General features: G+C 46.1%; 1 protein-coding gene across 1 annotated transcript in view; it reads right to left on the bottom strand.

Moving 5' to 3' along the window:
- The window catches only part of LOC115120142 (integrin alpha-V-like), a 106,810-nt gene that overhangs the window by 82,899 nt on the left and 3,285 nt on the right, over positions 1 to 20,626 (bottom strand). The window contains 1 exon segment of the mRNA XM_065019604.1: positions 20,127 to 20,257. Coding sequence (XP_064875676.1) covers positions 20,127 to 20,257 — 131 coding nt within the window.

Raw genomic sequence — 20,626 nt, 5'->3', positions numbered from 1 at the left:
AACATTCTGTCTTGTAGAGAGTATTGTCTTTTTTTTTTACAGCTACTTCTTTCGGAATGATAATAATGGATTTACCATGGTAACCAATAAAGGAATAAAGGTCCCCTCCAAGATTGTCACCAAGCTTAGGACTCTGGGTCTGAACACCTCCCTCTGCTACTGGATCCTGGACTTCCTGACGGGCCGCCCCCAGGTGGTGAGGGGTAGGCAAAGAGCTGATGGTGGACAATAGGAAACGGTGGGCGAGCACACCCACATCCACAGGGCTGTAGTGGAGCTTCAAGTTCCTCGGTGTCCAAATCACTAAAGGCTTAAAATGGTCCAAACACAGACACACAGCCGAAAAGAAGGAACGACACTGCCTCATCCCCCTCAGGGGGTGGAAAAGGCACGACACTGCCTCATCCCCCTCAGGGGGTGGAAAAGGCACGACACTGCCTCTTCCCCCTCAGGGGGTGGAAAAGGCACGACACTGCCTCATCCCCCTCAGGGGGTGGAAAAGGCACGACACTGCCTCATCCCCCTCAGGGGGTGGAAAAGGCACGACACTGCCTCTTCCCCCTCAGGGGGTGGAAAAGGCACGACACTGCCTCATCCCCTCAGGGGTGGAAAAGGCACGACACTGCCTCATCCCCCTCAGGGGGTGGAAAAGGCACGACACTGCCTCTTCCCCCTCAGGGGGTGGAAAAGGCACGACACTGCCTCTTCCCCCTCAGGGGGTGGAAAAGGCACGACACTGCCTCTTCCCCCTCAGGGGGTGGAAAAGGCACGACACTGCCTCATACCCCTCAGGGGGTGGAAAAGGCACGACACTGCCTCATCCCCCTCAGGGGGTGGAAAAGGCACGACACTGCCTCATCCCCCTCAGGGGGTGGAAAAGGCACGACACTGCCTCTTCCCCCTCAGGGGGTGGAAAAGGCACGACACTGCCTCATCCCCCTCAGGGGGTGGAAAAGGCACGACACTGCCTCATCCCCCTCAGGGGAAGGTTTGTCATGGGCCCTCAAATCGTGAAAAGGTTCTAAAGCTGTACCTTTGAAAGCATATTGACTGCCGCACGGCAAGGGGTACCGGTGCATCAAGTCTGACACCAACAGGCTCTTGAACAGCTTCTATCCCCCAAGCAATACGACTGATAAATAACTAACAAAATAGGACCGAGTTCACCTTGTATTTTTATTTACCTTTTATTTCAGTATTTTGAACTGTCTATGCACTCACAGAGCCTTACACACACACACACAGACTGTCACTCCAACACACTCACAGAGCCTTACACACACACACACACACACACACACACACACTCACAGAGCCCCTTACACAAACACACACACACACACACACACACACACAGACTGTCACTCCAACACACTCACAGAGCCTTACACACACACACACACACACACACACACACACAGACTGTCACTCCAACACACTCACACAATCATCTGATCACTCACACCAACACTCACTCCACCATCTGATCACTCACACAATATGCACATAAATGTATACTGACTCTACAATCCCACTCACATACAAGCTGCTGCTGCTACTGTGTTTGACTTAAATCCTGTATATAGTCACCTTCCCCCTATACATATCTACCTCCATCACTACAGTATCCCTGTCTCCTCCCCTCTATACATATCTACCTCCATCACTCCAGTATCCCTGTCTCCTTCCCCCTATACATATCTACCTCCATCACTCCAGTATCCCTGTACATTGTTAATATGCTACTGACCCTGTATGTAGTCACCTGACCCCTCTACATATCTACCTCCATCACTCCAGTATCCCTGTACATTGTTAATATGCTACTGACCCTGTATGTAGTCACCTGACCCCTCTACATATCTACCTCCATCACTCCAGTATCCCTGTCTCCTTCCCCCTATACATATCTACCTCCATCACTCCAGTATCCCTGTCTCCTTCCCCCTATACATATCTACCTCCATCATGTCCTCCAGTATCCCTGTTACCTTCCCCCTATACATATCTACCTCCATCACTCCAGTATCCCTGTCTCCTTCCCCCTATACATATCTACCTCCATCACTCCAGTATCCCTGTTACCTTCCCCCTATACATATCTACCTCCATCACTCCAGTATCCCTGTCTCCTTCCCCCTATACATATCTACCTCCATCACTCCAGTATCCCTGTTACCTTCCCCCTATACATATCTACCTCCATCACTCCAGTATCCCTGTCTCCTTCCCCCTATACATATCTACCTCCATCACTCCAGTATCCCTGTCTCCTTCCCCCTATACATATCTACCTCCATCACTCCAGTGTCCCTGTCCCCTTCCCCCTATACATATCTACCTCCATCACTCCAGTATCCCTGTCTCCTTCCCCCCTATACATATCTACCTCCATCACTCCAGTACCAGTATCCCTGTCTCCTTCCCCCTAAACATATCTACCTCCATCACTCCAGTACCAGTATCCCTGTCTCCTTCCCCCTAAACATATCTACCTCCATCACTCCAGTATCCGTCTCCTTCCCCCTATACATATCTACCTCCATCACTACAGTATCCCTGTCTCCTCCCCCTATACATATCTACCTCCATCACTCCAGTATCCCTGTTACCTTCCCCCTATACATATCTACCTCCATCACTCCAGTATCCCTGTCTCCTTCCCCCTAAACATATCTACCTCCATCACTACAGTATCCCTGTACATTGTTAATATGCTACTGACCCTGTATGTAGTCACCTGACCCCTCTACATATCTACCTCCATCACTCCAGTATCCCTGTACATTGTTAATATGCTACTGACCCTGTATGTAGTCACCTGACCCCTCTACATATCTACCTCCATCACTCCAGTATCCCCGTCTCCTTCCCCCCTATACATATCTACCTCCATCACTACAGTATCCCTGTCACCTGACCCCTCTACATATCTACCTCCATCACTCCAGTATCCCTGTACATTGTTAATATGCTACTGACCCTGTATGTAGTCACCTGACCCCTCTACATATCTACCTCCATCACTCCAGTATCCCTGTACATTGTCTCCCCTTCCCCCTATACATATCTACCTCCATCACTCCAGTATCCCCGTCTCCTTCCCCCCTATACATATCTACCTCCATCACTCCAGTATCCCCGTCTCCTTCCCCCCTATACATATCTACCTCCATCACTCCAGTATCCCCGTCACCTTCCCCCTATACATATCTACCTCCATCACTCCAGTATCCCTGTCTCCTTCCCCCTCTACATATCTACCTCCATCACTCCAGTATCCCTGTCTCCTTCCCCCTATACATATCTACCTCCATCACTCCAGTATCCCTGTCTCCTTCCCCCTCTACATATCTACCTCCATCACTCCAGTATCCCTGTCTCCTTCCCCCTCTACATATCTACCTCCATCACTCCAGTATCCCTGTCTCCTTCCCCCTATACATATCTACCTCCATCACTCCAGTATCCCTGTACATTGTTAATATGCTACTGACCCTGTATGTAGTCACCTGACCCCTATACATATCTACCTCCATCACTCCAGTATCCCTGTACATTGTTAATATGCTACTGACCCTGTATGTAGTCACCTGACCCCTCTACATATCTACCTCCATCACTCCAGTATGCCTGTACATTGTTAATATGCTATTGGAACTGAATTAAATATTTCCTGTATATAGTTACTTACTTACTGTATTTCATATTTCTTATTCTTATTTTTCATGTTTTTTTTCTAGTAATATATTGATATGTAAGAAAGGCATTTCACTGTACTTGTCTATGTGACAGTAAAAGTTGAAACAGTCAAGTTTAGGCAAGACACCGACAGACCACAGACGAATGGACTGGTTGATGTTTTCCTGAAGGGAGCAGCAGTTTTAAATCAGAGCCTGGAGATTAAACTATATTTTCCCAAGAGGAAATGACTCACAACCAACACCCGTTAATACCCCCCACCCCCTCCTGTCTAGCCAATGCAATCTCTGACACACATGTTACTCAATGAGGAGGGACATACATGAGGCAATGTTTTCCCTAGTGTGGTAGAGTTGGTTGTGTTTCCACTTGCAGAAACACAGTGCATTCAGAAAATATTCAGACCCTTTGGCGTTTTCCTCCGACAAAATTTTTTTACATTACAGCCTTATTCTAAAATGTATTAAATAAAAATGTTTTCCTCAATCATGATTTAGCAAAAAACAGGTTTTTAGAAATGTTTGCTCATTTATTACAAATAATAAAACAGAAATACTTTATTTACATAAGTATTCAGACTCTTTGCTATGAGACTCAAAATTGAGCTCATGTACATCCTGTTTCCATTGATAATCCTTCAGATGTTTCTACAACTTGATTGGGGTCCACCTGTGGTAAATTCAATTGATTGGACATGGTTTGGAAAGGCACACACCTGTCTATATAAAAAGGTCCCACAGTTGACAGTGCATGTCAGAGCAAAAACCAAGCCATGAGGTCGAAGGAATTGTCCCTAGCGCTCCGAGACGGGATTGTGTCGAGGCACAGCCGGCCACCACCAGGAGACCCATGAGACGGCGTGCAATTGGCCCATCTGGATTAGGGGAGGGTTTGGTCGGCCCGGGATGTCCTTGTCCCAGGCTGCTCGCTGACTTCTGTAGGCAGTTGTACGGTGTTTCCTCCGACACATTGGTGCGGCTGGCTTCCGGGTTAAGCCGGCAGTGTGTGAAGAAGCAGTGCGGCTTGGCGGGGTCGTGTTTTGGAAGACGCATGGATCTCGACCTTCGACCTCTCCCGAATCCGTACGGGAGTTGCAGCGATGGGACAAGACTGTACTACCAATTGGATATCACGAAATTTGGGAGAAAAAGGGGTAAAAAAAGATATATAATTATAACATTTTTGGGGTGTTATGTCATTGGCTACCCTTTCAGATAGGAAGAGATAGTGAACATCAATACTTCCCAGTCTGATATTTACATGAAAGCACCAGGTTTTGTTTTCTGCGTCCCAGCACCGCCTGGTCACTGGCCCCAAGCAGCGCCTGGTCACTGGCCCCAAGCAGTGCCTGGTCACTGGCCCCAAGCAGCGCCTGGTCACTGGCCCCAAGCACCGCCTGGTCACTGGCCCCAAGCATCACTGGCCCCAAGCACCGCCTGGTCACTGGCCCCAAGCACCGCCTGGTCACTGGCCCCAAGCACCGCCTACCCAGAGCTGTGTGACAACGTAACCCAGAGCTGTGTGACAACGTAACCCAGAGCTGTGTGACAACGTACCCAGAGCTGTGTGACAACGTACCCAGAGCTGTGTGACAACGTAACCCAGACCTGTGTGACAACGTAACCCAGAGCTGTGTGACAACGTAACCCAGAGCTGTGTGACAACGTACCCAGAGCTGTGTGACAACGTACCCAGAGCTGTGTGACAACGTAACCCAGAGCTGTGTGACAACGTAACCCAGAGCTGTGTGACAACGTACCCAGAGCTGTGTGACAACGTAACCCAGAGCTGTGTGACAACGTAACCCAGAGCTGTGTGACAACGTAACCCAGAGCTGTGTGACAACGTAACCCAGACCTGTGTGACAACGTAACCCAGAGCTGTGTGACAACGTACCCAGACCTGTGTGACAACGTAACCAGAGCTGTGTGACAACGTACCCAGACCTGTGTGACAACGTAACCAGAGCTGTGTGGCAACGTACCCAGAGCTGTGTGACAACGTACCCAGAGCTGTGTGACAACGTAACCCAGAGCTGTGTGACAACGTAACCCAGAGCTGTGTGACAACGTAACCCAGAGCTGTGTGACAACGTAACCCAGAGCTGTGTGACAACGTACCCGAAGAGCTGTGTGTCACAGACTTTACAGGCTGGCTTCTACTGGTGGTGTAGTTCATATCTAAATGAATGCACACAGACATCATAGAATCAACTTTCATTTTATTAACAAGATTAAAAATCTACATTTTAGTACAAAGTACTTTGGTTCACAGTGAAGAACTGCATCCATCATGGTGAGCAGTGGAAAACAAAGTCCTGTTCTGATTAGCTGGCCTTGGGCTGAGTTGTCCTCTCCTAACCATGTCTTCCTGCCATGGCACACATCCAGAGGGGAGAGGAAGAAGGTCCCTGGGCTTATTTCTTGTTTTGCTTGCAAGCTGTGTCACCCTGGCACGAGAGAGAGTCTCCCTGGCTCTTGGAGATGGTTGTCCCCTGCCACAAACCTCCACTCTCCAGGTTGGTAGCTGCCAGACGGGACGGCAGTGTTAGCAAAAGCGGGAGAGGCGTTTGGTTCATGAACTTCATCTGTGGAGGACAGGTAGTTGTGGAGGGTCACACAGGTCTTCACAACGTCATTAAAACAGTGTTCGAGAGAAGAACTGGAATTAACAGAATTCCGGGGGCCAACTCTCGAATGAAGTAACCCTACCTGTCCTATCACCCCTGTTTTTGTTCATAGAAGTGAGGATGTGTCTGGCTCTGGCTAAGTGATGTGTATTTTGTTCCAAAATAAGCATAAGAGATCCCTAGATCTGGGTATTTGTAAGTCGCTCTGGATAAGAGCGTCTGCTAAATGACTTAAATGTAAATGTCATTAAGCCATTTCAGCAGTGGTACACACGATTGGCCGAATAAGAATCCTCATCCTTGCAGTCATGGTGCTCAATGCATTTTCTATGACTCCCTGACAACGAGAGTGGCGGTGGTTGTAGGTACGCCCAGCTTCCTGTGAATGAGAGGTGACAAGATTAATATATGTCAGATATAAAATATAAACCTATTTTTAGTCAAATAATTTTTTACCCCATAATGATATCACAATACCCCATAATGACATCACAGTACCCCATAATGACATCAGAGTACCCCATAATGACATCACAATACCCCATAATGACATCACAATACCCCATAATGACAAAGTGAAAACATGTTTGTTGAAATGTTTGCAAATGTATTGAAAACGAGATACAGAAACATCTAAGTCTCTAAGGGTGATTAGAGCTGTGCATCTTACTGGGTAAGTCTCTAAGAATGATTACTGTTGTGAATCTTACTGGGTAAGTCTCTAAGGGTGATTAGAGCTGTGAGTCTTACTGGGTAAGTCCCTAAGGGTGATTACTGTTGTGAATCTTACTGGGTAAGTCCCTAAGGGTGATTACTGTTGTGAATCTTACTGGGTAAGTCTCTAAGGGTGATTAGAGCTGTGAGTCTTACTGGGTAAGTCTCTAAGGGTGATTACTGTTGTGAATCTTACTGGGTAAGTCCCTAAGGGTGATTACAGCTGTGAGTCTGACTGGGTAAGTCTAAGATTTCCACACCTGAATTGTGCTACATTTTCCCATTATTATTTTCCAAATGCTTCAAGCTCTGTCAAATTGGTTATTGATTATTGCTAGACAACCATTTTCAGGTCTTGCCATAGATTTTCAAGTAGATTTATGTCAAAACTGTAACTTTGACATTATGGGGTATTGTGTGTAGATCAGTGACACAATCTCAATTTAAATCAGGCTGTAAAAAGTCAAGGGGTGTGAATAATTTATGAAGGCACTGTAGATGTGTATGCAGTATCAATGGAAATTAGAAACAGGGGAAGTGCAACCGATTCCAACATTGTATTATCAACATACCTGGATAAGGATTTGATGTCAGGGGAAAACTGCATCTCTCAGGACAACATGGACTTGGTGTTGTGGTACCTGGCAGGACAGCTGGAGGCGGAAAAATCTAGAATCTTCTGCAGCAGTTTGGAACCAAAATAACTCTTAAAACCGTCCACCAGCTCTAGACCGTATGCCCTTATATCCATGCTCCTTATCTTGCCTATTATATATGTCTTGCTAGGTAAAGCATATCTATCTATCGTGCTTTTACACCTGCATTGTTTGCTGTTTGGGGTTTTAGGCTGGGTTTCTGTACAGCACTTTGAGAGATCAGCTGATGTACGAAGGGCTATATAAATACATTTGATTTGATTTGATCTAGTAGGGAAATACGTGAATTTCCTTGCTAGTCAAGTGTCTCTCTGTGTACACTATATTATTCTCCTACGTGTTCAGTTCTCCTAGCAGAACCGAGGCATGATGAGTCCTTAAGGTCGCGGCGAGTGCGTGGTAGTGGTGCGTGGTAGTGGTGCGTGGTAGTGGTAGTGGTGCGTGGTAGTGGTAGTGGTGCGTGGTAGGTGCGTAGTGGTGCGTGGTAGTGGTGCGTGGTAGTGGTGCGTGGTAGTGGTAGTGGTGCGTGGTAGTGGTGCGTGGTAGTGGTGCGTGGTAGTGGTAGTGGTGCGTGGTAGTGGTGCGTGGTAGTGGTGCGTGGTAGTGGTAGGTGGTGCGTGGTAGTGGTAGTGGTGCGTGGTAGTGGTAGTGGTGCGTGGTAGTGGTAGTGGTGCGTGGTAGTGGTGCGTGGTAGTGGTGCGTGGTAGTGGTAGTGGTGCGTAGTGGTGCGTGGTAGTGGTAGTGGTGCGCGGTAGTGGTGCGTGGTAGTGGTAGTGGTGCGCGGTAGTGGTGCGCGGTAGTGGTAGTGGTGCGCGGTAGTGGTGCGCGGTAGTGGTAGTGGTGCGCGGTAGTGGTGCGCGGTAGTGGTAGTGGTGCGTGGTAGCGTGGTAGTGGTGTGGTAGTGGTGCGCGGTAGTGGTGCGTGGTAGTGGTAGTGGTGTGGTAGTGGTAGTGGTGCGTGGTAGTGGTGCGCGGTAGTGGTGCGTGGTAGTGGTGCGTGGTAGTGGTGCGTGTGTGGCGGTAGGGTGCATGGTAGCGTAGTGGTAGTGGTAGTGGTGCGTGTGTAGTGGTGCGTGGTAGTGGTGCGTGGTAGTGGTAGTGGTGCGTGGTAGTGGTGCGTGGTAGTGGTAGTGGTGCGCGTGCGTGTTAGTGGTGCGTGGTAGTGGTAGTGGTGCGTGGTCGTGGTAGCGGTGCGTGGTAGTGGTGCGTGGTAGTGGTGCGCGGTAGTGGTGCGCGGTAGTGGTAGTGGTGCGTAATAGTGGTGCGTGGTAGTGGTGCGTGGTAGCGTGGTAGTGGTGCGTGGTGTGCGGTAGTGGTGCGCGGTAGTGGTGCGTGGTAGTGGTAGTGGTGCGCGGTAGTGGTGCGTGGTAGTGGTGCGTGGTAGTGGTGCGTGGTAGCGTGGTAGTGGTGCGTGGTAGTGTGGTAGTGGTGCGTGGTAGTGGTGCGTAGTGGTAGTGGTGCGTGGTAGTGGTGCGTGTAGTGGTGCGTGGTAGCGTGGTAGTGGTGCGCGGTAGTGGTGCGTGGTAGCGTGGTAGTGGTGTGTGGTAGTGGTGCATGGTAGCGTGGCAGTGGTGCGCGGTAGTGGTGCGCGGTAGTGGTGCGTGGTAGCGTGGTAGTGGTGCGTGGTAGTGGTGCGTGGTAGTGGTGCGCGGTAGTGGTGCGCGGTAGTGGTGCGTAATAGTGGTGTGTGGTAGTGGTGCAGTGGTGCGTGGTAGCGGTGGTAGTGGTAGTGGTGCGTGGTGCGTGGTAGTGGTAGTGGTGCGTGGTAGTGGTAGTGGTGCGTGTGTAGTGGTAGTGGTGCGTGGTGTGCGTGGTAGTGGTGCGTGGTAGCGGTAGTGGTGCGTGGTAGCGTGGTAGTGGTGCGTGGTGTGGTGCGGGTAGTGGTGCTTAGTGGTAGTGGTGCGTGTGGTAGTGGTGTGGTAGGCGTGGTGGTAGTGGTGCGTGCGTGGTAGTGGTGCGTGGTAGTGTGGTAGTGGTGCGTGGTAGTGGTGCGTGGTAGTGGTAGTGGTGCGCGGTAGTGGTGCGTGGTAGTGGTAGTGGTGCGTGGTAGTGATGCGCGGTAGTGGTGCGTGGTAGTGGTGTGTGGTAGTGGTGCGTGGTAGTGGTGCGCGGTAGTGGTAGTGGTGCGCGGTAGTGGTAGTGGTGCGTGGTAGCGTGGTAGTGGTAGTGGTGCGCGTGCGTGGTAGTGGTAGTGGTGCGCGTGCGTGGTAGCGGTAGTGGTAGCGGTGCGTGGTAGCGTGGTAGTGGTGCGCGGTAGTGGTGCGCGGTAGTGGTAGTGGTGCGCGGTAGTGGTAGTGGTGCGTGGTAGTGGTGTGCGGTAGTGGTAGTGGTGCGCGGTAGTGGTGCGCGGTAGTGGTGCGTGGTAGCGGTAGGTAGTGGTGCGCGGTAGTGGTGCGCGGTAGTGGTGCGCGGTAGTGGTGCGCGGTAGTGGTAGTGGTGCACATTTGCTGGTAACGAAATACCACTGGTGCTTGTTCAGGCAGAGTTGGAGTGGTTTCCTGCCTGGTGCCTAAAGGGCTAATAATGTGGAGGGTGACCTCAGACCTAGGAACGTGCTGAGACACCAGGAAGAGAAGAAAACACCTGGTTGTTGCAACAAGCTGAACCTTCCATAGTCTCACATCACAGATTATTACTCAAATGGGAACTGAACACCAAATCAAGTAGACCAGATTAGGCTGCGAGTGCAGAGATTATAGTTGGTTTATAAACCTAAACAGTTAAGGACAATAATATGGTGAAGGAGCCTATGAACATTTACATTTAAGTCATATTGTTTCATGATAATCACAGTCTTTAAAGTGGTGCGTGGTGCGTGGTAGTGGTGCGTGGTAGAGTGGTGCATTGTTTCAGTGATAATGGTGCAGTGGTGCGTGGTGCGTCTTGGTAGTGGTGCGTGGTAAACGTGGTAGACATTGTTTCATGATAATCACAGTCTTTAAAACATAGATAGTTGTTTCATGATAATCGCGGTTGGTGCGTGGTAGTGGTAAAGTGGTAGTGGTGCAGTTTCCTTTAAAACGTAGACATTGTTTCATGATGCGTGGTAGTGGTAGCGGTGTGGTCGTGGTAGTCTTTAAAACGTGGTGCGAGTGCGGTAGTGGTGCGCGGGTTGTTTCATGATAAGTGCGCGGTTTAAAACGTGGTAGTGGTGGTGCGTGGTAGTCTTTAAAACGTGGTAGATATTGTTTCATGATAAGTCTTTAAAACGAAGATATTGTTTCATGATAATCACAGCCTTTAAAACGTAGATATTGTTTCATGATAATCACAGTCTTTAAAACGTAGACATTGTTTCATGATAAGTCTTTAAAACGTAGATATTGTTTCATGATAAGTCTTTAAAACGTAGACATTGTTTCATGATAAGTCTTTAAAATGTAGACATTGTTTCATGATAAGTCTTTAAAAGTGGTGCGTGGTAGTGGTAGTGGTGGTGCATTGTTTCATGATAAGTCTTTAAAAACAACATTTTTGCCTTGGCTTATTTCAGATATTGTTTCAAATGATAAGTCTTTAAATTTTCACAGTATTTTCGATATTGTTTCATGATAATCACAGTCTTTAAAACATAGATTGTTTCATGAAAACACAAATAATATGACAAACCAATGTAAAAAGCCTTTTGTTTCATGATAAGTCTTTAAAACGTAGACATTGTTTCATGATAATCACAGTCTTTAAAACGTAGACATTGTTTTGTTTCATGATAATCACAGTCTTTAAAACGCATGATAATCACAGTCTTTAAAACGTAGACATTGTTTCATGATAATCACAGTCTTTAAAACGTAGACATTGTTTCATGATAATCACAGTCTTTAAAACGTAGACATTGTTTCATGATAATCACAGTCTTTATAAATTAGACATTGTTTCATGATAATCACAGTCTTTAAAACGTAGACATTGTTTCATGATAATCACAGTCTTTAAAACGTAGATATTGTTTCATGATAATCACAGTCTTTAAAACGTAGACATTGTTTCATGATAAGTCTTTAAAACGTAGATATTGTTTCATGATAATCACAGTCTTTAAAACGTAGACATTGTTTCATGATAAGTCTTTAAAACGTAGATATTGTTTCATGATAATCACAGTCTTTATAAATTAGATATTGTTTCATGATAATCACAGTCTTTAAAACGTAGACATTGTTTCATGATAATCACAGTCTTTAAAACGTAGACATTGTTTCATGATAATCACAGTCTTTAAAACGTAGACATTGTTTCATGATAAGTCTTTAAAACGTAGACATTGTTTCATGATAAGTCTTTAAAACGTAGACATTGTTTCATGATAAGTCTTTAAAACGTAGACATTGTTTCATGATAATCACAGTCTTTAAAACGTAGACATTGTTTCATGATAATCACAGTCTTTAAAACGTAGACATTGTTTCATGATAAGTCTTTAAAACGTAGATATTGTTTCATGATAAGTCTTTACAGTCTTTTTCAAAAGTCTTTAAAACAGTAGTAGACATTGTTTCATGATAATCACAGTCTTTAAAACGTCTTTAAAACGTAGACATTGTTTCATGATAATCACAGTCTTTAAAACGTAGACATTGTTTCATGATAATCACAGTCTTTAAAACGTAGACATTGTTTCATGATAATCACAGTCTTTAAAACGTAGATATTGTTTCATGATAATCACAGTCTTTAAAACGTAGACATTGTTTCATGATAATCTTTAAAACAGACATTGTTTCATTAATAAAAACGTAGACATTGTTTCATGATAATCACAGTCTTTAAAACGTAGATATTGTTTCATGATAATCACAGTCTTTAAAACGTAGATATTGTTTCATGATAATCACAGTCTTTAAAACATAGATATTGTTTCATGATAATCAGTCTTGATAATCACAGTCGTAGACTTTAAAACATAGATATTGTTTCATGATAATCACAGTCTTTAAAACGTAGACATTGTTTCATGATAATCACAGTCTTTAAAACGTAGATATTGTTTCATGATAATCACAGTCTTTAAAACGTAGACATTGTTTCATGATAATCACAGTCTTTAAAACATAGACATTGTTTCATGATAATCACAGTCTTTAAAACATAGATATTGTTTCATGATAATCACAGTCTTTAAAACATAGACATTGTTTCATGATAATCTTTAAACAGTCTTTTTCAAAACATAGACATTGTTTCATGATAATCTTTAAAACAGTTGTTTCATGATAAGTCTTTAAAACGTAGACATTGTTTCATGATAATCACAGTCTTTAAAATCACAGTCTTTAGACATTGTTTCATGATAATCACAGTCTTTAAAACGTAGACATTGTTTCATGATAAGCACAGTCTTTAAAACATAGATATTGTTTCATGATAATCACAGTCTTTAAAACGTAGACATTGTTTCATAATAAGCCTTTAAAACGTAGATATTGTTTCATGATAATCACAGTCTTTATATATTAGATATTGTTTCATGATAATCACAGTCTTTAAAACGTAGATATTGTTTCATGATAATCACAGTCTTTAAAACGTAGACATTGTTTCATGATAATCACAGTCTTTAAAACGTAGATATTGTTTCATGATAATCACAGTCTTTAAAACATAGACATTGTTTCATGATAATCACAGTCTTTAAAACATAGATATTGTTTCATGATAAGCCTTTAAAACGTAGATATTGTTTCATGATAATCACAGTCTTTATATATTAGATATTGTTTCATGATAATCACAGTCTTTAAAACGTAGATATTGTTTCATGATAAGCCTTTAAAACATAGACATTGTTTCATGATAATCACAGTCTTTAAAACATAGATATTGTTTCATGATACTAGAAATAAAGTCCATTCCATAGTGGCACGCAGGTTTAAATGACTTGGTGATTGTACAGGGAATGATTACGCCTACTGATTCAGTTCAACTTTTAATTTCAAATAACTTCAGAGAATGGAATGTGGTATTCATTGTTATACTACATTGGAACCAAATGCATTGTGTGAAGGTATGTGCAGACAGAATGAGAGAGAGTTGCATTCTGACATATTCGGGAGGATACTAACCTTCAGAGCATACCATCTAGCCAACCACAAAGCTCTGTTCTTGTGTAACCCTGAGTAGAGAAACAGTCTTAGGAACAACAACTAACCCTCCTGGCTAGCCCTACAGCAAAACACATAGGAACAACTAACCCTCCTGGCTAGCCCTACAGCAAAACACATAGGAACAACTAACCCTCCTGGCTAGCCCTACAGCAAAACACATAGGAACAACTAACCCTCCTGGCTAGCCCTACAGCAAAACACATAGGAACAACTAACCCTCCTGGCTAGCCCTACAGCAAAACACATAGGAATAACTAACCCTCCTGGCTAGCCCTACAGCAAAACACATAGGAACAACTAACCCTCCTGGCTAGCCCTACAGCAAAACACATAGGAACAACTAACCCTCCTGGCTAGCCCTACAGCAAAACACATAGGAACAACTAACCCTCCTGGCTAGCCCTACAGCAAAACACATAGGAATAACTAACCCTCCTGGCTAGCCCTACAGCAAAACACATAGGAACAACTAACCCTCCTGGCTAGCCCTACAGCAAAAACACATAGGAACAACTAACCCTCCTGGCTAGCCCAACAGCAAAACACATAGGAACAACTAACCCTCCTGGCTAGCCCTACAGCAAAACACATAGGAACAACTAACCCTCCTGGCTAGCCCTACAGCAAAACACATAGGAACAACTAACCCTCCTGGCTAGCCCTACAGCAAAACACATAGGAACAACTAACCCTCCTGGCTAGCCCTACAGCAAAACACATAGGAACAACTAACCCTCCTGGCTAGCCCTACAGCAAAACACATAGGAACAACTAACCCTCCTGGCTAGCCCTACAGCAAAACACATAGGAACAACTAACCCTCCTGGCTAGCCCTACAGCAAAACACATAGGAACAACTAACCCTCCTGGCTAGCCCTACAGCAAAACACATAGGAACAACTAACCCTCCTGGCTAGCCCTACAGCAAAACACATAGGAACAACTAACCCTCCTGGCTAGCCCTACAGCAAAACACATAGGAACAACTAACCCTCCTGGCTAGCCCTACAGCAAAACACATAGGAACAACTAACCCTCCTGGCTAGCCCTACAGCAAAACACATAGGAACAACTAACCCTCCTGGCTAGCCCTACAGCAAAACACATAGGAACAACTAACCCTCCTGGCTAGCCCTACAGCAAAACACATAGGAACAACTAACCCTCCTGGCTAGCCCTACAGCAAAACACATAGGAACAACTAACCCTCCTGGCTAGCCCTACAGCAAAACACATAGGAACAACTAACCCTCCTGGCTAGCCCAACAGCAAAACACATAGGAACAACTAACCCTCCTGGCTAGCCCTACAGCAAAACACATAGGAACAACTAACCCTCCTGGCTAGCCCTACAGCAAAACACATAGGAACAACTAACCCTCCTGGCTAGCCCTACAGCAAAACACATAGGAACAACTAACCCTCCTGGCTAGCCCTACAGCAAAACACATAGGAACAACTAACCCTCCTGGCTAGCCCTACAGCAAAACACATAGGAACAACTAACCCTCCTGGCTAGCCCTACAGCAAAACACATAGGAACAACTAACCCTCCTGGCTAGCCCTACAGCAAAACACATAGGAACAACTAACCCTCCTGGCTAGCCCTACAGCAAAACACATAGGAACAACTAACCCTCCTGGCTAGCCCTACAGCAAAACACATAGGAACAACTAACCCTCCTGGCTAGCCCTACAGCAAAACACATAGGAACAACTAACCCTCCTGGCTAGCCCTACAGCAAAACACATAGGAACAACTAACCCTCCTGGCTAGCCCAACAGCAAAACACATAGGAACAACTAACCCTTTCCTGGCTAGCCCTACAGCAAAACACATAGGAACAACTAACCCTCCTGGCTAGCCCTACAGCAAAACACATAGGAACAACTAACCCTCCTGGCTAGCCCTACAGCAAAACACATAGGAACAACTAACCCTCCTGGCTAGCCCTACAGCAAAACACATAGGAACAACTAACCCTCCTGGCTAGCCCTACAGCAAAACACATAGGAACAACTAACCCTCCTGGCTAGCACTACAGCAAAACACATAGGAACAACTAACCCTCCTGGCTAGCACTACAGCAAAACACATAGGAATAACTAACCCTCCTGGCTAGCCCTACAGCAAAACACATAGGAACAACTAACCCTCCTGGCTAGCCCTACAGCAAAACACATAGGAACAACTAACCCTCCTGGCTAGCCCTACAGCAAAACACATAGGAACAACTAACCCTCCTGGCTAGCCCAACAGCAAAACACATAGGAACAACTAACCCTCCTGGCTAGCCCTACAGCAAAACACATAGGAACAACTAACCCTCCTGGCTAGCCCTACAGCAAAACACATAGGAACAACTAACCCTCCTGGCTAGCCCTACAGCAAAACACATAGGAACAACTAACCCTCCTGGCTAGCCCTACAGCAAAACACATAGGAATAACTAACCCTCCTGGCTAGCCCTACAGCAAAACACATAGGAACAACTAACCCTCATGGCTAGCCCAACAGCAAAACACATAGGAACAACTAACCCTCCTGGCTAGCCCTACAGCAAAACACATAGGAATAACTAACCCTCCTGGCTAGCCCTACAGCAAAACACATAGGAACAACTAACCCTCCTGGCTAGCCCTACAGCAAAACACATAGGAACAACTAACCCTCCTGGCTAGCCCTACAGCAAAACACATAGGAACAACTAACCCTCCTGGCCTAAATCAAAACTCCTCCATGTTATATACTAAAGCAACAGTCTTAAGAACAACAACCCAGCTCCTCCTTAACCTTGACTCACACAACAGTCCCAACACCCCCACCCCTTCTACAGCTCTGACTACACCTGGTCAAACATCACATCCACCCATGGGCCATCTACAAGTATAGTTATTGTGAGACTCTAGTCTGCTGGAAATCTGTCAGTTTAGTCTGTCTAAATCATTGGGAGTCATTTTTATTTTATCGAACCCTTATTTTACCAGGTAAATTGACTGAAAACATATTCTCATTTACAGCAACGACCTGGGGAATAGTTACAGGGGAGAGGGGGGGGGGGGGGTGAATGAGCCAATTGTAAACTGGGGATTATTAGGTGACCGTGATGGTTTGAGGGACAGCTTGGGAATTTAGCCAGGACACTGGGGAACACCCCTACTCTTACAATAAGTACCTTGGGATCTTTAGTGACCACAGAGAGTCAGGATACCTGTTTAACGTCCCATCCAAAAGACAGCACCCTACAAAGGGCAATGTCCCCAATCACTGCCCTGGGGTATTGGGATATTTTTTTTTAGACCAGAGGCAAGAGTGCCTCCTATTGGCCCTCCAACACCAATTCCAGCAGCATCTGGTCTCCCATCCAGGGACCAACCAGGACCAGCCCTGCTTAGCCTCAGAGAAAAGCCAGCAGTGGGATGTAGGGTGGGTATGCAGCTGTAATTAGAGACTGCTCTCAATTTGTTTAGACTTTCCTTGTTCTGTTTTTTTTAGGTTTGCCTGTCCACCATGAGTAGACTGACAGAGCTGGGAAAACAAGGACTGACTGGGACAGTTCAAGAAATAACAGAGAGCCAGAGGAAGACTTCCAGACCACGTGGTAGGACAGCTAGTTCGGTAATGGCCATGTGGGAGAAACCCCCCCCTGAGCACACACTAACTAATTACAGTAATTTCCCCCCTGGCCCTAGGCTGCCCGGACAAAAACGCTAATCTAGACCACTGACTGAGGCAGTCTCCCCTCACAGTCCGCAGAAACACTCACCTAGACCACTGACTGAGGCAGCCTCCCCTCACAGTCTGCAGAAACACTCACCTAGACCACTGACTGAGGCAGCCTCCCCTCACAGTCTGCAGAAACACTCACCTCGACCACTGACTGAGGCAGCCTCCCATCACAGTCTGCAGAAACACTCACCTCGACCACTGACTGAGGCAGTCTCCCCTCACAGTCTGCAGAAACACTCACCTAGACCAGACTGAGGCAGTCTCCCCTCACAGTCTGCAGAAACACTCACCTAGACCACTGACTGAGGCAGCCTTCCCTCACTGTCTGCAGAAACACTCACCTAGACCACTGACTGAGGCAGTCTCCCCTCACAGACTCCCCAACAGACTAGTGTGGTTCAGACTCCCCCAACAGACTAGTGTGGTACAGACTCCCCCAACAGACTAGTGTGGTACAGACTCCCCCAACAGACTAGTGTGGTACAGACTCCCCCAACAGACTAGTGTGGTACAGACTCCCCCAACAGACTAGTGTGGTACAGACTCCCCCAACACACTAGTGTGGTTCAGACTCCCCAACACACTAGTGTGGTTCAGACTCCCCAACACACTAGTGTGGTTCAGACTCCCCCAACAGACTAGTGTGGTACAGACTCCCCCAACACACTAGTGTGGTACAGCCTCCCCCAACACACTAGTGTGGTACAGCCTCCCCCAACACACTAGTGTGGTACAGACTCCCCCAACACACTAGTGTGGTACAGACTCCCCCAACAGACTAGTGTGGTTCAGACTCCCCCAACAGACTAGTGTGGTACAGACTCCCCCAACAGACTAGTGTGGTACAGACTCCCCCAACAGACTAGTGTGGTACAGACTCCCCAACAGACTAGTGTGGTTCAGACTCCCCCAACAGACTAGTGTGGTTCAGACTCCCCCAACAGACTAGTGTGGTACAGACTCCCCCAACAGACTAGTGTGGTACAGACTCCCCCAACAGACTAGTGTGGTTCAGACTCCCCCAACAGACTAGTGTGGTTCAGACTCCCCCAACAGACTAGTGTGGTTCAGACTCCCCCAACAGACTAGTGTGGTACAGACTCCCCCAACAGACTAGTGTGGTACAGACTCCCCCAACACACTAGTGTGGTTCAGACTCCCCCAACAGACTAGTGTGGGACAGACTTCCCCAACAGACTAGTGTGGTACAGACTAGTGTGGTACAGACTTTAATACTCATTTGGCTCCTGGAACTCAGTCTGTTGTCAGTCTATATGAGGAAAAATATGTTGTTCTGCAGTTGCCTATTAATCACAATAAACAAACCAATGTAACTTCCATTGATTAACCAAATTAACTTGTATTGATTAACCAAATGTAACTTCTTATTGATTAACCAAATTAACTTGTATTGATAGAGAACGGTGTAAATAGTTCAGGAGGTAGAGAGGGAGGTCATTGGTTTGGATGGGGAGGGAGGTCATTGGTTTGGATGGGGAGGGAGGTCATTGGTTTGGATGGGGAGGGAGGTCATTGGTTTGGATGGGGAGGGAGGTCATTGGTTTGGATTGGGAGGGAGGTCATTGGTTTGGATGGGGACTTGGAGCCCAGAGAGAGAGGGAGGTCATTGGTTTGGATTGGGAGGGAGGTCATTGGTTTGGATGGGGACTTGGAGCCCAGAGAGAGAGGGAGGTCATTGGTTTGGATGGGGAGGGAGGTCATTCACATGGTTGTGGTTGGGTTCCAGAGATGATCTTTGGCTCATTGTACCGCCTTACTGTGCATCCTAAATGATACCCTATTCCCTACATAGTGCACTTAGTTTGACCAGAGCCCTTTGATGCACTATATAGGGAATAGGGTGCCATTTTGAACGAGCCCTTAGTCTAACTTTGGGCTGCCTACCTCTGAGCTCTTACAGACACAGAATGTCAATGAGATCTGGGACAGAATAAACTGCAATATAGCCTTATGTCCCCCAAAATAGCTTAATTACAGTGGCTGTCTGAATGAGCGTTCGTCATTGATGGGGCTTGGTTTTGCATTGTGTGTTTTTATTACTTTGTGCTGGGTCAAACTCATAAAATGCAGGGAAGTGCCATAGTGTAGATATTACTAAACGCCGTGCCACATATATCTGTCTGTAATGGATGATTCAACTAGGGAAATGACTAATGCCCCCTGTTATTCTGCAGAGCAGACAGTCCTTTAAAGGTGATGGGACTCTTTCTGTCTATGACCCCTCCCCCCTATGTCTCTCTGTCTCTGTCTCTCTGTCTCGCTCAAACTTAACATTGAGCATGTCGGCACATCTCCAATATAGGCACATTCCTGGATGAGTCCTAACATGAGAGAACATTTGCCTGTGCTTACTGAACTCATATGAAAGGACACATATCTGACTGACATAGATTTGATGATATGTCCGAATCCCACATTGATGGATATGACCCTTGACGGAGTCTATTGATCTTCACTTTGGATATCAATTCATAGTGTTCCCTCCCAGTTTGATACAACTCAGATATAGATACCAGACCATGTCAGAAATCGATGAATGGGATACGAAAGTAACAGACCTTCTGTACTCACCAGTATTGTCAAACTGTACTTGGGTACAGTCACTACTCTTCTGCCATGGGCAGGTATAGACTGCCCCTCGCTCCACCACTGTAGAGGCTGAGGAGGTGTTGGCTTTGGGAGCTCCTATAAGAATGTTTGACCTGAAGAAGAGAAATGTATTTAGTGTAAATACAAGAAAACATGCACCACCTGACTTCCTCTTCTACTGTAGCCTACTAGGTTCACAACAAGACTGTCACATGATGAATAGATACTCTACATGACCAAAAGTATGTGGACACCTACTTGTCGAACATCTCATTCCAAAAAAATCATGGGCATTAACATGGAGTTGGTCCCCCCTTTGCAGCTTATAACAGCTCTTCTGGGAAGGCTTTCCACTAGATGTAGGAACATTGCTGCTATAACAGCCTCCGCTCTTCTGGGAAGGCTTTCCACTAGATGTTGGAACATTGCTGCTATAACAGCCTCCACTCTTCTGGGAAGGCTTTCCACTAGATGTTGGAACA

This window comes from Oncorhynchus nerka, linkage group LG1, assembly GCF_034236695.1.
Source record: "Oncorhynchus nerka isolate Pitt River linkage group LG1, Oner_Uvic_2.0, whole genome shotgun sequence".
In the NCBI taxonomy this organism is placed as follows: domain Eukaryota; kingdom Metazoa; phylum Chordata; class Actinopteri; order Salmoniformes; family Salmonidae; genus Oncorhynchus; species Oncorhynchus nerka.
This window is presented reverse-complemented; position numbering and strand designations above follow the sequence as displayed.